The 12890-nt window shown below is 42.0% G+C and overlaps 1 protein-coding gene across 1 annotated transcript; it reads left to right on the forward strand.

The window, feature by feature from the left end:
* The first annotated feature begins 2519 nt into the window (after positions 1–2519).
* On the forward strand, positions 2520–8200 carry LOC135507185 (ecto-ADP-ribosyltransferase 4-like). The gene is made up of 2 exons (XM_064926774.1): positions 2520–2576; positions 7126–8200. Exon 2 carries the CDS (start codon positions 7171–7173, stop codon positions 7870–7872), a length of 702 nt encoding a protein of 233 aa, XP_064782846.1. The 5' UTR covers positions 2520–2576; positions 7126–7170; the 3' UTR covers positions 7873–8200.
* The last annotated feature ends 4690 nt before the right edge of the window (positions 8201–12890 follow it).

The raw sequence follows: 12890 nt of genomic DNA on the forward strand, positions 1-12890 counted from the left end.
GGAATTCTGGTTTAGACTTTGTCAAATATTTACAAAAAGCATATTTGAAACAACCCATGCTAACATTTTTATACCATACAGTGCCTTCAGAAACTATTCATACCCCTTGACTAATTCCACATGTTGTTGTGTTAATGTATAACCTGAATTCAAACAATACCCAGAATACCCAACAACAACAAAGAGAAACCATGTTTTTAGACATTTTTGCTAATTTATTGAAAATGAAACGCAGAAATATCTCATTTGCATTTTTTGCCTTTGCATAGCTGTAATCCATTTCTTTTTATCAGAAAAATCTCCCTAGACCGTGCCAATGACAAGCATACCCACAACATGATGCAGCCACCACCATGCTTGAAAATATGAAGAGTGGTACTCAGTGATGTGTTGGATTTACCCCAAACATTTCACTTTGTATTTAGGAGACAAAGATAATTTCTTCGCCACATTTTTTGCATTTTTCCTTTAGTGCATGTTTTGGAATATTTGTATTCTGTACAGGCTTCCTTCTAGGCACTCTATCATTTAGGTTAGTGTTGTGGTGTAACTATAATGTTGTTCATCCATCCTCCGTTGTCTCCTATCACAGCCATTAAACTGAACATTTAAGTCACCATAGGCCTCATTGTGCCATTCCTGAGCGGTTTCCTTACACTCCGGCAACTGAGTTAGGAAGGACGCCTGTGTCTTTGTAGTGACTGGGTGTATTGATACACCATCCAAAGTGTCATTAATAATTTCACCATGCTCAAAGGGATATTCATTGTCTGCTTGTGAAAATGTTTACACATCTACCAATACGTGCCTTTCTTTGCGAGGCATTGAAAAACTTCTGGTCTTTTCGTTTGAATCTGTATTTGAAATGTACTGCTCGACAGAGGGCCTTCACAGATAATTCTAGGTGTGGGGAACAGAGATGAGATCTGAAACATTATTACTGCACAGTCCATGCAACTTCTGTGACTGGTTAAGAAAATGTTTACGCTTCAACTTATTTAGGCCATAACAAAGGGGTTGAGTACTTTAAATGTTTTATTAATTTGTAAACATTTCTAAAAACATTTTTCCACTGTGACATTATGTGGTATTGTGTGTAGGCCAGTGACACAACATCGTAATTGAATCCATTTTAAATACTCCCTGAATGCATTGCATGTCTATTTATGTGCTCTGTTAATACTGTATATTGATAGAATAATAAACTTAGAAAATAACAACTGATTTGTATATTGACTAAAGCATGAATTTACCCTCTATCCAACCAGCTTCTCTCTAATGCTGTTGGCCCATAGAAATGCATTGAATAACACATGAAACAACAGATAGAAAGGCAGTTTGTGGTTAAGTGTCCTATATCAGAGAGATATAATAAATATCAGGGAAGTTTGTATTCAACCCCTTATTTTAGGAACTAAACTGCTACTGGAGACCCTCATACGAGTTTTGTGAGGCTTGTGGGCATTCTACAGCAAAACAACCTACAGTCAGATGTTCCAAAGGGGTCATATTAATGTGTCACCCAAACTACTGCAGATGCGGAAGGTGACATCAGCAGATGTGGTGGATTGAGATGCATCCAATGCAAAAAATAAAAAATTGTTCACACACAGATCAGCATGAAATAAGTGTTTCCTGTCTGTGTGTGTGTGTGTGTGTGTGTGTGTCTGTGTGTGTGGTCTGCTTCTGAGTTTGAGGTTTGAGGGGTACACTATGTAAATGTCATTTCTCAGACAAACAGAGGAGGAGCTGTGAAACTACCATGACAATACTAGTATAAAACAGCCATGAATACAGACACAGAGGAGGAGCTGTGAAACTACCATGACAATACTAGTATAAAACAGCCATGAATACAGACACAGAGGAGGAGCTGTGAAACTACCATGACAATACTAGTATAAAACAGCCATGAATACAGACACAGAGGAGGAGCTGTGAAACTACCATGACAATACTAGTATAAAACAGCCATGAATACAGACACAGCATCTTAAAGAAGCTTAAACTAAACACAAGGTCATTTCTATTCCATGTGTCTCTGACACAGGGTTTCCATTGCTCCCCACAGACAAGTTTGTTTGCAGCCTTTAACTCCAGAGGTGGACAACTCTCCTCTTGGAAAGCTACTGTGTTCCAGCCCTATTCAAACACACCTGATTCAACAGTGACAGAATCCTGATTACAATTTAAGTAATTTAGCTGAAACTCTCATCCAGAGCCATTCGGGTTAAGCGCCTTGCTCAAGGGCACAGGCAGATTTTTCATCTAGTCGGCTCTGTGATTCAAACCAGCAACTTTTCAGTTACTGCCCCAACCCTCTTAACCACTAAGCTACCTGCCAAATAAATGAATTGGATGTGTCAAAGCAGGGCTGCAGTAAAACCCTGCACCCACAGTACTGAAGCTCTCCAAGAGGACAATTTGCTACCCCTGTATAACACAATCATCAATAATGCCATAATGTTACTGTGTTTTCTCTTTCTCCTTTATGTCTGCGGTTGATTTGAATGAAGATGGCGATCATTACAGTATGGACATTTCTTCTGTTGACCTCTGGTGTGGCCGTAGGGACGGTAAATTGAGTTAAATATATTTTTGGTTTGTGTATGCGTGTGCCTGTCTGTGTGAGCCTGTCTGTATCTGTGTGTGTGTGTGTGTGTGTGTGTGTGTGTGTGTGTGTGTGTGTGTGTGTGTGTGTGTGTGTGTGTGTGTGTGTGTGTGTGTGTGTGTGTGTGTGTGTGTGTGTGTGTGTGTGTGTGTGTGTGTGTGTGTGTGTGAGGGTGAAGAGGGGACTAAATTGAGCCTAATGTAGCTACTGATATAGAATCTTAATTTGATCACTCTTTTGTTGGTAAGAATTTTCCTGTTCAGCAGGAATTCCAAATTTGTAGGAAATCCAAACGTGTAGTGTATTGTAGGTAGTGTAGTCTATTAAAGTAATTATAAAGGATGCTAAAGATAGTAATTTCACTTTAAAATGTCACACTTAATTTGCCCTAACAAATTTTTTTATCAACTCTTACAACATTTTTTCCATTCATTATAATCCACATAATAATCCACATTTCCTGCTCTTCTGGGATTATTTTCCTGCTGTAGAAAACTAGCTCAAATTAAGATCCTACACATACGGTACAGTGCCTTCGGAAAGTATTCAGATCCCTTGACTTTTTCCACATTTTGTTACAGCCTTTTTCTAAAATGGATTCAATACACACTACCCCATAATTACCAAGCGAAAACAGGTTTCTAGTTGCAATATATAAAAAAATAAAAATAGATACCTCATTTACATACGTATTCAGACTCTTTGCTATGAGACTCGAAATTGAGCTCAGATGCATCTTGTTTCCATTGATCATCTTTGAGATTGACAGTGCATGTCAGAGCAAAAACCAAGCCATGAGGTTGAAGGAATTGTCCGTATTGTCCGGATTGTGTGGAGGCACAGATCTGGGGAAGGGTCCAAAACAACTGTCTGCAACATTGAAGGTCCCCAAGAACAGTGTCCTCCATCATTCTATAATGGAATAAGTTTGGAACCACCAAGACTCTACCTAGAGCTGGCCGCCTGGCCGAACTGAGCAATCGGGGGAGAAGGGCCTTGGTCATGAGGTGACCAAGAACCCGATGGTCTCTAGAGTATCTCTGTGGAGATGGGAGAACCATCCAGAAGGACAACCATCGCTCAGCACTCCACCAATCAGGCCTTTATGTTAGAGTGGCCAGAGTGAAGCCACCCCTCAGTAAAAGGCACATGACTGCCCACTTGGAGTCTGCCAAAAGGCACCTAAAGACTCTCACACCATGAGAAACAAGATTCTCTGGTCTGATGAAACCAAGATTGAACTCTTTAGCCTGAATGCCAAGCGTCACGCCTGGAGGAAACCTGGCACCATCCCTACGGTGAAGCATGGTGGTGGCAGCATCATGCTGTGGGGATGTTTTTCAGCGGCAGGGACTGGAAGACTAGTCAGATTGGAGGCAAAGATGTAAGTACAGAGAGATCATTGATGAAAACCTGCTCCAGAGTGCTCAGGACCACAGACCTGGGCGCAGATTCACCTTCCAACAGGACAACGACTCTAAGCACACAGCCAAGACAATGCAGGAGTGGCTTCGGTACAAGTCTTTGAGTGTCCTTGAGTTGCCCACCAGAGCCCAGACTTGAACCCGATCGAACATCTCTGGAGAGACCTTAAAATAGCTGTGCAGCGACACTCGCCATCCAGAAAAATGGGGGAAACTCCGCAAACACAGGTGTGCCAATCTTGTAGCGCCATACGCAAGAAGACCCGAAGCTATAATTACTGCCGAAGGTGAGTAAAGGGTCTGAATACTTATGTAAATGTAGTATTTCAGTATTGTTTTATACATTTGTAAACATTTCTAAAAACCTGTTTTTGCTTTGTTATGTGGTATTGTGTGCCGATTGATGAAGAAAAAAAAACAATTTAATCTATGATAAAATCAGGTTTTAACGTAACAAAATGTGGAAAAAGTCAAGGGGTCTGAATACTTTCCGAATGCACTGTAAACCATATATGCAAAAGTATGTGGACAGCCCTTCAAATTAGTGATTTTGGCTATTGCAGCCACACCCGTTGCTGATAGGTGTGTAAAGTTGAGGACACAGCCATGCAATCTACATAGACCAATCTTGGCAGTAGAATAGCCTTACTGAAGATCTCAGTAACCTTCATGGTGACACTGACATAGGATGCCACCTTTCTAACAGTTTGTCAAACCCCTCCACTTTTTTCACATGTTGTTAGAAGATGGGATTAAAATGTATTTAGTTGACATTTTTTGTCAATGATCTACACAAAATACTGTGTAATGTCCCTGTAAAGGGGCAGCAGGCAGCCTTGTGGTTAGAGTGTTGGGCCAGTAGCCGAAAGGCTGCTGGAATGAACCCCCGAGCTGACAAGGTAAACATCTGTCGTTCTGCCCCTGAACAAGGCAGTTAACCCACTGTTCTTAGGCCGTCATTGTAAATAAGAATGTGTTCTTAACTGACTTAGTTAAATAATGGTTACATAAAAAATGTTGAAGAAGAAGAAAAAATTCAAACAAATATCAAAAATAAAAACACTAATAAATCTTGATTAGGTGTTCACACAATTAACAAAGGGTTGGTAAGACGATCAGTCAGCCCTTTTGGTTTATTTATGACCTTTATCACCCCTTGTTTGTGTGTGTGATTTACTTGATTTATATCTCATCCATGGCCTTAGAAAGTCAGTGTGATTCAGGTAGTTATGTTATGTTCTCTATACAGTCAGTGTGATTCAGGTAGTTATGTTCTCTCTCTCTACAGTCAGTGTGATTCAGGTAGTTATGTTATGTTCTCTCTCTCTACAGTCAGTGTGATTCAGGTAGTTATGTTATGTTCTCTCTCTCTACAGTCAGTGTGATTCAGGTAGTTATGTTCTCTCTCTATACAGTCAGTGTGATTCAGGTAGTTATGTTATGTTCTCTCTCTCTACAGTCAGTGTGATTCAGGTAGTTATGTTCTCTCTCTCTACAGCCAGTGTGATTCAGGTAGTTATGTTATGTTCTCTCTCTCTACAGTCAGTGTGATTCAGGTAGTTATGTTCTCTCTCTCTACAGCCAGTGTGAATCAGGTAGTTATGTTCTCTCTCTCTACAGCCAGTGTGAATCAGGTAGTTATGTTCTCTCTCTCTACAGTCAGTGTGATTCAGGAAGTTATGTTATGTTCTCTCTCTCTTCAGTCAGTGTGATTCAGGTAGTTATGTTCTCTCTCTCTTCAGTCAGTGTGATTCAGGTAGTTATGTTCTCTATACAGTCAGTGTGATTCAGGTAGTTATGTTCTCTATACAGTCAGTGTGATTCAGGTAGTTATGTTCTCTCTCTCTACAGCCAGTGTGATTCAGGTAGTTATGTTATGTTCTCTCTACAGTCAGTGTGATTCAGGTAGTTATGTTCTCTCTCTCTACAGTCAGTGTGATTCAGGAAGTTATGTTCTCTATACAGTCAGTGTGATTCAGGTAGTTATGTTCTCTCTCTCTACAGCCAGTGTGATTCAGGTAGTTATGTTCTCTCTCTCTACAGTCAGTGTGATTCAGGAAGTTATGTTCTCTATACAGTCAGTGTGATTCAGGTAGTTATGTTCTCTCTCTCTACAGCCAGTGTGATTCAGGTAGTTATGTTATGTTCTCTCTACAGTCAGTGTGATTCAGGTAGTTATGTTCTCTCTCTCTACAGTCAGTGTGATTCAGGTAGTTATGTTCTCTCTCTCTACAGTCAGTGTGAATCAGGTAGTTATGTTATGTTCTCTATACAGTCAGTGTGATTCAGGTAGTTATGTTCTCTCTCTCTACAGTCAGTGTGAATCAGGTAGTTATGTTCTCTCTCTCTACAGCCAGTGTGAATCAGGTAGTTATGTTCTCTCTCTCTACAGCCAGTGTGATTCAGGTAGTTATGTTCTCTCTCTCTTCAGTCAGTGTGATTCAGGTAGTTATGTTATGTTCTCTCTACAGTCAGTGTGATTCAGGTAGTTATGTTCTCTCTCTCTACAGTCAGTGTGAATCAGGTAGTTATGTTCTCTCTCTCTACAGTCAGTGTGATTCAGGTAGTTATGTTATGTTCTCTATACAGTCAGTGTGATTCAGGTAGTTATGTTCTCTCTCTCTACAGTCAGTGTGATTCAGGTAGTTATGTTATGTTCTCTATACAGTCAGTGTGATTCAGGTAGTTATGTTCTCTCTCTCTACAGTCAGTGTGATTCAGGTAGTTATGTTCTCTCTCTCTACAGTCAGTGTGATTCAGGTAGTTATGTTATGTTCTCTATACAGTCAGTGTGATTCAGGTAGTTATGTTCTCTCTCTACAGTCAGTGTGAACCAGGTAGTTATGTTCTCTTTACAATCAGTGTGATTCAGGTAGTTATGTTCTCTCTATATACAGTCAGTGTGATTCAGGTAGTTATGTTCTCTCTATATACAGTCAGTGTGATTCAGGTAGTTATGTTCTCTCTATATACAGTCAGTGTGATTCAGGTAGTTATGTTCTCTCTATATACAGTCAGTGTGATTCAGGTAGTTTTGTTCTCTCTCTACAGTCAGTGTGCTGGAGGTGTTTATGTTCTCTCTCTCTACAGAAAACGTGTGGTGGTCGCTCTGTCTCTCCTCCGATTCCCCTGAACATGGCCCCTGACTCTGTTGACGACATGTACAACGGCTGTAGAAATGAAATGTCTGGGCTGGTAGAGACAAAATTTCTTGAGGAGGAGAAAAAAACAACTACAAACTTCAATGCTTCCTGGACAAAAGCAGAAAAGTGTGCAAGAAACAGGACCATTCAAGACAATCTTAAACTGAAGCATGTCCAGGCTATCTGTGCTTACAGTGCAGAATACCCAACAATATACAAAGATTTTAACCAAGCATGTTTTACCAACAAGAGCATCTACACCTCTGCCTTCAAGTTCCACTCCCTGCATTTCCTGCTGACTGAAGCTATTCTCCTCCTGAAAGAAAACCCAGACCAACGGAGCTGTTACACCACATACAGAAGAACTAAATTGAACTTTACAGGTGAAGTGAACAAGGAAATCCGTTTTGGCTCATTTGCCTCCAGCTCTTTCCTAAAGAACTTGACACGTTTTGGAGAGAAGTCCTGCTTTGAGATAAATACATGTTTTGGCGCTGACCTCAAATCCTACCCAGTAATGAGAGATTATGAAAAGGAGGTGTTGATTCCACCCTATGAAGTGTTCAACATTACAGCCGTGATCAAGAAAGAAGAAGTGAAGGATCTTTGGTGCGATGTTGTGTACAAACTACAGGGCATCAAAACACTGAGTGAAATGAATTGCAAAATGGTCAAGTCGCTCCAAATAGGGTGACATCAAACCAGCACATCTGCTTTTCCACAGTCTGTAAAACAGTATCAGTAGGTTACAGTACATCCTTCTTCCAGTTCCCTCTACAGTCTGTAAAACATTATCAGTAGGTTACAGTACACCCTTCTTCCAGTTCCCTTTACAGTCTGTAAAACATTATCAGCAGGCTACAGTAAATCTTCAAAACACTCTCCTGCAACCCGACTCACCAATTTATATTTTTTTTAAAAGAAAGTATTATTTACCTCAAATCTGTAATCCTCCATAGAAGCTAGCCAGAAGCTAGCCAGAAGCTAGCCAGAAGCTAGCCTGAAGCTAACCAGAAGCTAATCAGAAGCTAGTTATCTTCTTTACTGGCTAATCGTTAGTATTCAGCTAACCACGGTTTGTGGTCATCAGCTATCCTTTAGCTCGAAAATCTATAGCTCGAAAATGTTCCGGCTCGGACCGGAACATACCGGACCTATGTTTCTCTCCATGTCCCCGGATTTCAACCGCTAACTCTGGACATTTATACCTGGATCTCGCAGCTTGCTAGCTGCTATCCGTGTGACTATCGGCTTACGTCGATTCCGGAGCAAACATAAATTATTCCGGAGCTAGCCAGCTGAAGAGTTCCATCAGTCACTCCTGGGCTACAATCAGCTATCCGGACCCGTTTTCCTGCCAACGCGGAGCCCCACCGGGCCTTCACAACTGGACTACCGACGTTATCTCTCCGAGGGAGTTATCCGGCTGGCTCCTCCGTCGCGACGTTACCTGAACGCCCATCTGCAGTCCGCTAATCGTTAGCTGTCTTATCGGCTGCTATCTGAATAGACCTATTGGACAATTTAATCTTGTAATTTAATAAAAAAAATTATTGGGCCTCTATAACTATATCTATTGTTTTGTTTTTTTGTGAATTGGATTCATCCCCTCTTCTACACGGGACCCCACTTATTCCTACCGACGGAAATGCACGAGGTGGCTAAAAAGAGACCTCCATCCTCTGCTAGCTTGCTACCGATGGCCCTGCTAGCTGTCTGAATCGCCGTGACCCCAACCAACCTCACTACTCACTGGACCCTTTTGATCACTCGACTAAGCATGCCTCTCCTTAATGTCAATATGCCTTGTCCATTGCTGTTCTGGTTAGTGTTTATTATCACTGTAGAGCCTCTAGTCCTGCTCACTATAACTTATCCAAACTATTAGTTCCACCATCCACACATGCGATGACATCTCCTGGTTTCAATGATGTTTCTAGAGACAATATCTCTCTCATCATTACTCAATGCCTAGATTTACCTCCACTGTATTCACATCCTACCATACCTTTGTCTGTACATTATACCTTGAAGCTATTTTATCGCCCCCAGAAACCTCATTTTACTCTCTGTTCCAAATATTCCAGACAACCAAATCTTATTGCTTTTAGCCGTACCCTTATCCTACTCCTCCTCTGTTCCTCTGGCGATGTAGAGGTGAATCCAGGCCCTGCAGTGCCTAGCTCCACTCCTATTCCCCAGGTGCTCTCTTTTGATGACTTCTGTAAGTGTAATAGCCTTGGTTTCATGCATGTTAACATTAGAAGCCTCCTCCCTAAGTTTATTTTATTCACTGCTTTAGCACACTCTGCCAACCCGGATGTTCTAGCTGTGTCTGAATCCTGGTTTAGGAATACCACCAAAAATTCAGAAATTTTCATCCCAAACTACAACATTATCAGACAAGATAGAACTGCCAAAGGGGGCGGTGTTGCAATCTACGGCAAAGATAGCCTGCAGAGTTCTGTCCTACTATCCAGGTCTGTACCCAAACAAGTTGAACTTCTACTTTTAAAAATCCACCTCTCTAAAAACAAGTCTCTCACCTTTGCCGCCTGCTATAGACCACCCTCTGCCCCCAGCTGTGCTCTGGACACCATATGTGAACTGATTGCCCCCCATCTATCTTCAGAGCTCGTGCTGCTAGGCTACCTAAACTGGAACATGCTTAACACCCCAGTCATCCTACAATCTAAGCTTGATGCTCTCAATCTCACTCAAAGTATCAATGAACCTACCAGGTACCTCCCCAAAGCCTTAAACACGGGCACCCTCATAGATATCATCCTAACCAACTTGCCCTCTAAATACACCTCTGCTGTCTTCAACCAAGATCTCAGCGATCACTGCCTCATTGCCTGCATCCGTAATGGGTCAGCGGTCAAACGACCTCCACTCATCACTGTCAAACCCTCCCTGAAACACTTCAACGAGCAGGCCTTTCGAATCGACCTGGCCGGGGTATCCTGGAAGGATATTGATCTCATCCAGTCAGTAGAGGATGCCTGTTTTTTTTAAAATGCCTTCCTAACCATCTTAAATAAACATGCCCCATTCAAGAAATTTAGAACCAGGAACAGATATAGCCCTTGGTTCTCCCCAGACCTGCCTGCCCTTAACCAACACAAAAACATCCTATGGCGTTCTGCATTAGGGCCAAACTCCTACAGACCTACATCTATCCTACCCTGCCTTTCTAATGTCTTCCAAAGCCAAGTCAACAAACAGAATACCGACCATTTGGAATCTCACCATACCTTCTCTGCTATGCAATCTAGTTTCAGAGCTGGTCATTGGTGCACCTCAGCCACGCTCAAGGTCCTAAACTATATCTTAACCGCCATCGATAAGAAACATTACTGTGCAGCCTTATTCATTGATCTGGCCAAGGCTTTTGACTCACCACATCCTCATCGGCAGACTCGACAGCCTTGGTTTCTCAAATGATTGCCTCGCCTGGTTCACCAACTACTTCTCTGATAGAGTTCAGTGTGTCAAATCGGAGGGTCTGCTGTCCGGACCTCTGGCAGTCTCTATGGGGGTGCCACGGGGTTCAATTCTTGGACCGACTCTCTTCCTTGTATACATCAATGATGTCGCTCCTGCTGCTGGTGAGTCTCTGATCCACCTCTACGCAGACGACACCATTCTGTATACTTCTGGCCCTTCTTTGGAGACTGTGTTAACAACCCTCCAGGCGAGCTTCACTGCCATGCAACTCTCCTTCTGTGGCCTCCAATTGCTCTTAAATACAAGTAAAACTAAATGCATGCTCTTCAACCGATCGCTGCCTGCACCTGCCTGCCCATCCAACATCACTACTCTGGACGGCTCTGACTTAGTATACATGGACAACTACAAATAGCTAGGTGTCTGGTTTGACTGTAAACTCTCCTTCCAGACCCACATCCAACATCTCCAATCCAAAGTTAAATCTAGAATTGGCTTCCTATTTCGCAACAAAGCATCCTTCACTCATGCTGCCAAACATACCCTTGTAAAACTGACCATCCTACCAATCCTCGACTTCGGCGATGTCATTTACAAAATAGCCTCCAATACCCTACTCAACAAATTGGATGCAGTCTATCACAGTGCAATCCGTTTTGTCACCAAAGCCCCATATACTACCCACCATTGCGACCTGTACGCTCTCGTTGGCTGGCCCTTACTTCATACTCGTCGCCAAACCCACTGGCTCCATGTCATCTACAAGACCGTGCTAGGTAAAGTCCCCCCTTATCTCAGCTCGCTGGTCACCATAGCATCTCCCACCTGTAGCACGCGCTCCAGCAGGTATATCTCTCTGGACACCCCCAAAATCAATTCTTTCTTTGGCCGCCTCTCCTTCCAGGTCTCTGCTGCCAATGACTGGAATGAACTACAACTACTCTGAAACTGGAAACACTTATCTCCCTCACTAGCTTTAAGCACCAACTGTCAGAGCAGCTCACAGATTACTGCACCTGTACATAGCCCACCTATAATTTAGCCCAAACAACTACCTCTTTCCCTACTGTATTTATTTTATTTATTTATTTTGATCCTTTGCACCCCATTATTTTTATGTCTACTTTGCACATTCCTCCACTGCAAATCTACCATTTGAGTGTTTTACTTGCTATATTGTATTTACTTCGCCACCATGGCCTTTTTTGCCTTTACCTCCCTTATCTCACCTCATTTGCTCACATCGTATATAGACTTGTTTCTACTGTATTATTGACTTTGTTTGTTTTACTCCATGTGTAACTCTGTGTCGTTGTATGTGTCGAAATGCTTTGCTTTATCTTGGCCAGGTCGCAATTGTAAATGAGAACTTGTTCTCAACTTGCCTGCCTGGTTAAATAAAGGTGAAATGAATAAAATAAAATAAACACCCTTCTTCCAGTTCCCTCTACAGTCTGTATAACATTATCAGCAGGTTACAGTACATCCTTCTTCCAGTTCCCTCTACAGTCTGTATAACATTATCAGCAGGTTACAGTACACCCTTCTTCCAGTTCCCTCTACAGTCTGTATAACATTATCAGCAGGTTACAGTACATCCTTCTTCCAGTTCCCTCTACAGTCTGTATAACATTATCAGCAGGCTACAGTACACCCTTCTTCCAGTTCCCTCTACAGTCTGTATAACATTATCAGCAGGTTACAGTACACCCTTCTTCCAGTTCCCTCCATCATAAATAGAGAATGATCAATCATTCCCAATCTCAGCTGTTATGCTACTGTGAAGATGGCGTGATTTGTATTGCTTGCTCAGTTAAGACATTACTTGCTTAGTTAAGACATTGCTTGCTCAATTAAGGCATGGTTTGCACATATTAGAATTCTTCTGTTATGATATTGTTGACATTGTTCAGCATGTGCATGCAGCTTTTGCTTTGGTCAATAAATAAAACATGATTATATGTGAAAGATTGTAAATGAAATGAAAGTAGTGTCAGGTTAAACTCTTAGTGTATGAGTAGAGTATCAGTATTCAGTGGACTGTAGGAATGTGCACTCCCAATACCTCTCCTGACTGATAAACCCTGTGATAGGGGGGGCATGGAGAAACCCTGGCTGATGGAAAAGTAGTGAAGTACATCTTAGTGGAGGGGGGGGGGTGAGAACTAAGTGTATAAGTGGACACTGCACTGTATTGACTGTACTGTATTCCGATGTGCATCTTCGTAAACATTTGAAACGTCACTCTGAGTTTGGGCTCTT

The sequence above is a fragment of the Oncorhynchus masou genome, chromosome 20 (assembly GCF_036934945.1).
Source record: "Oncorhynchus masou masou isolate Uvic2021 chromosome 20, UVic_Omas_1.1, whole genome shotgun sequence".
NCBI classification, from domain to species: Eukaryota; Metazoa; Chordata; class Actinopteri; order Salmoniformes; family Salmonidae; genus Oncorhynchus; species Oncorhynchus masou.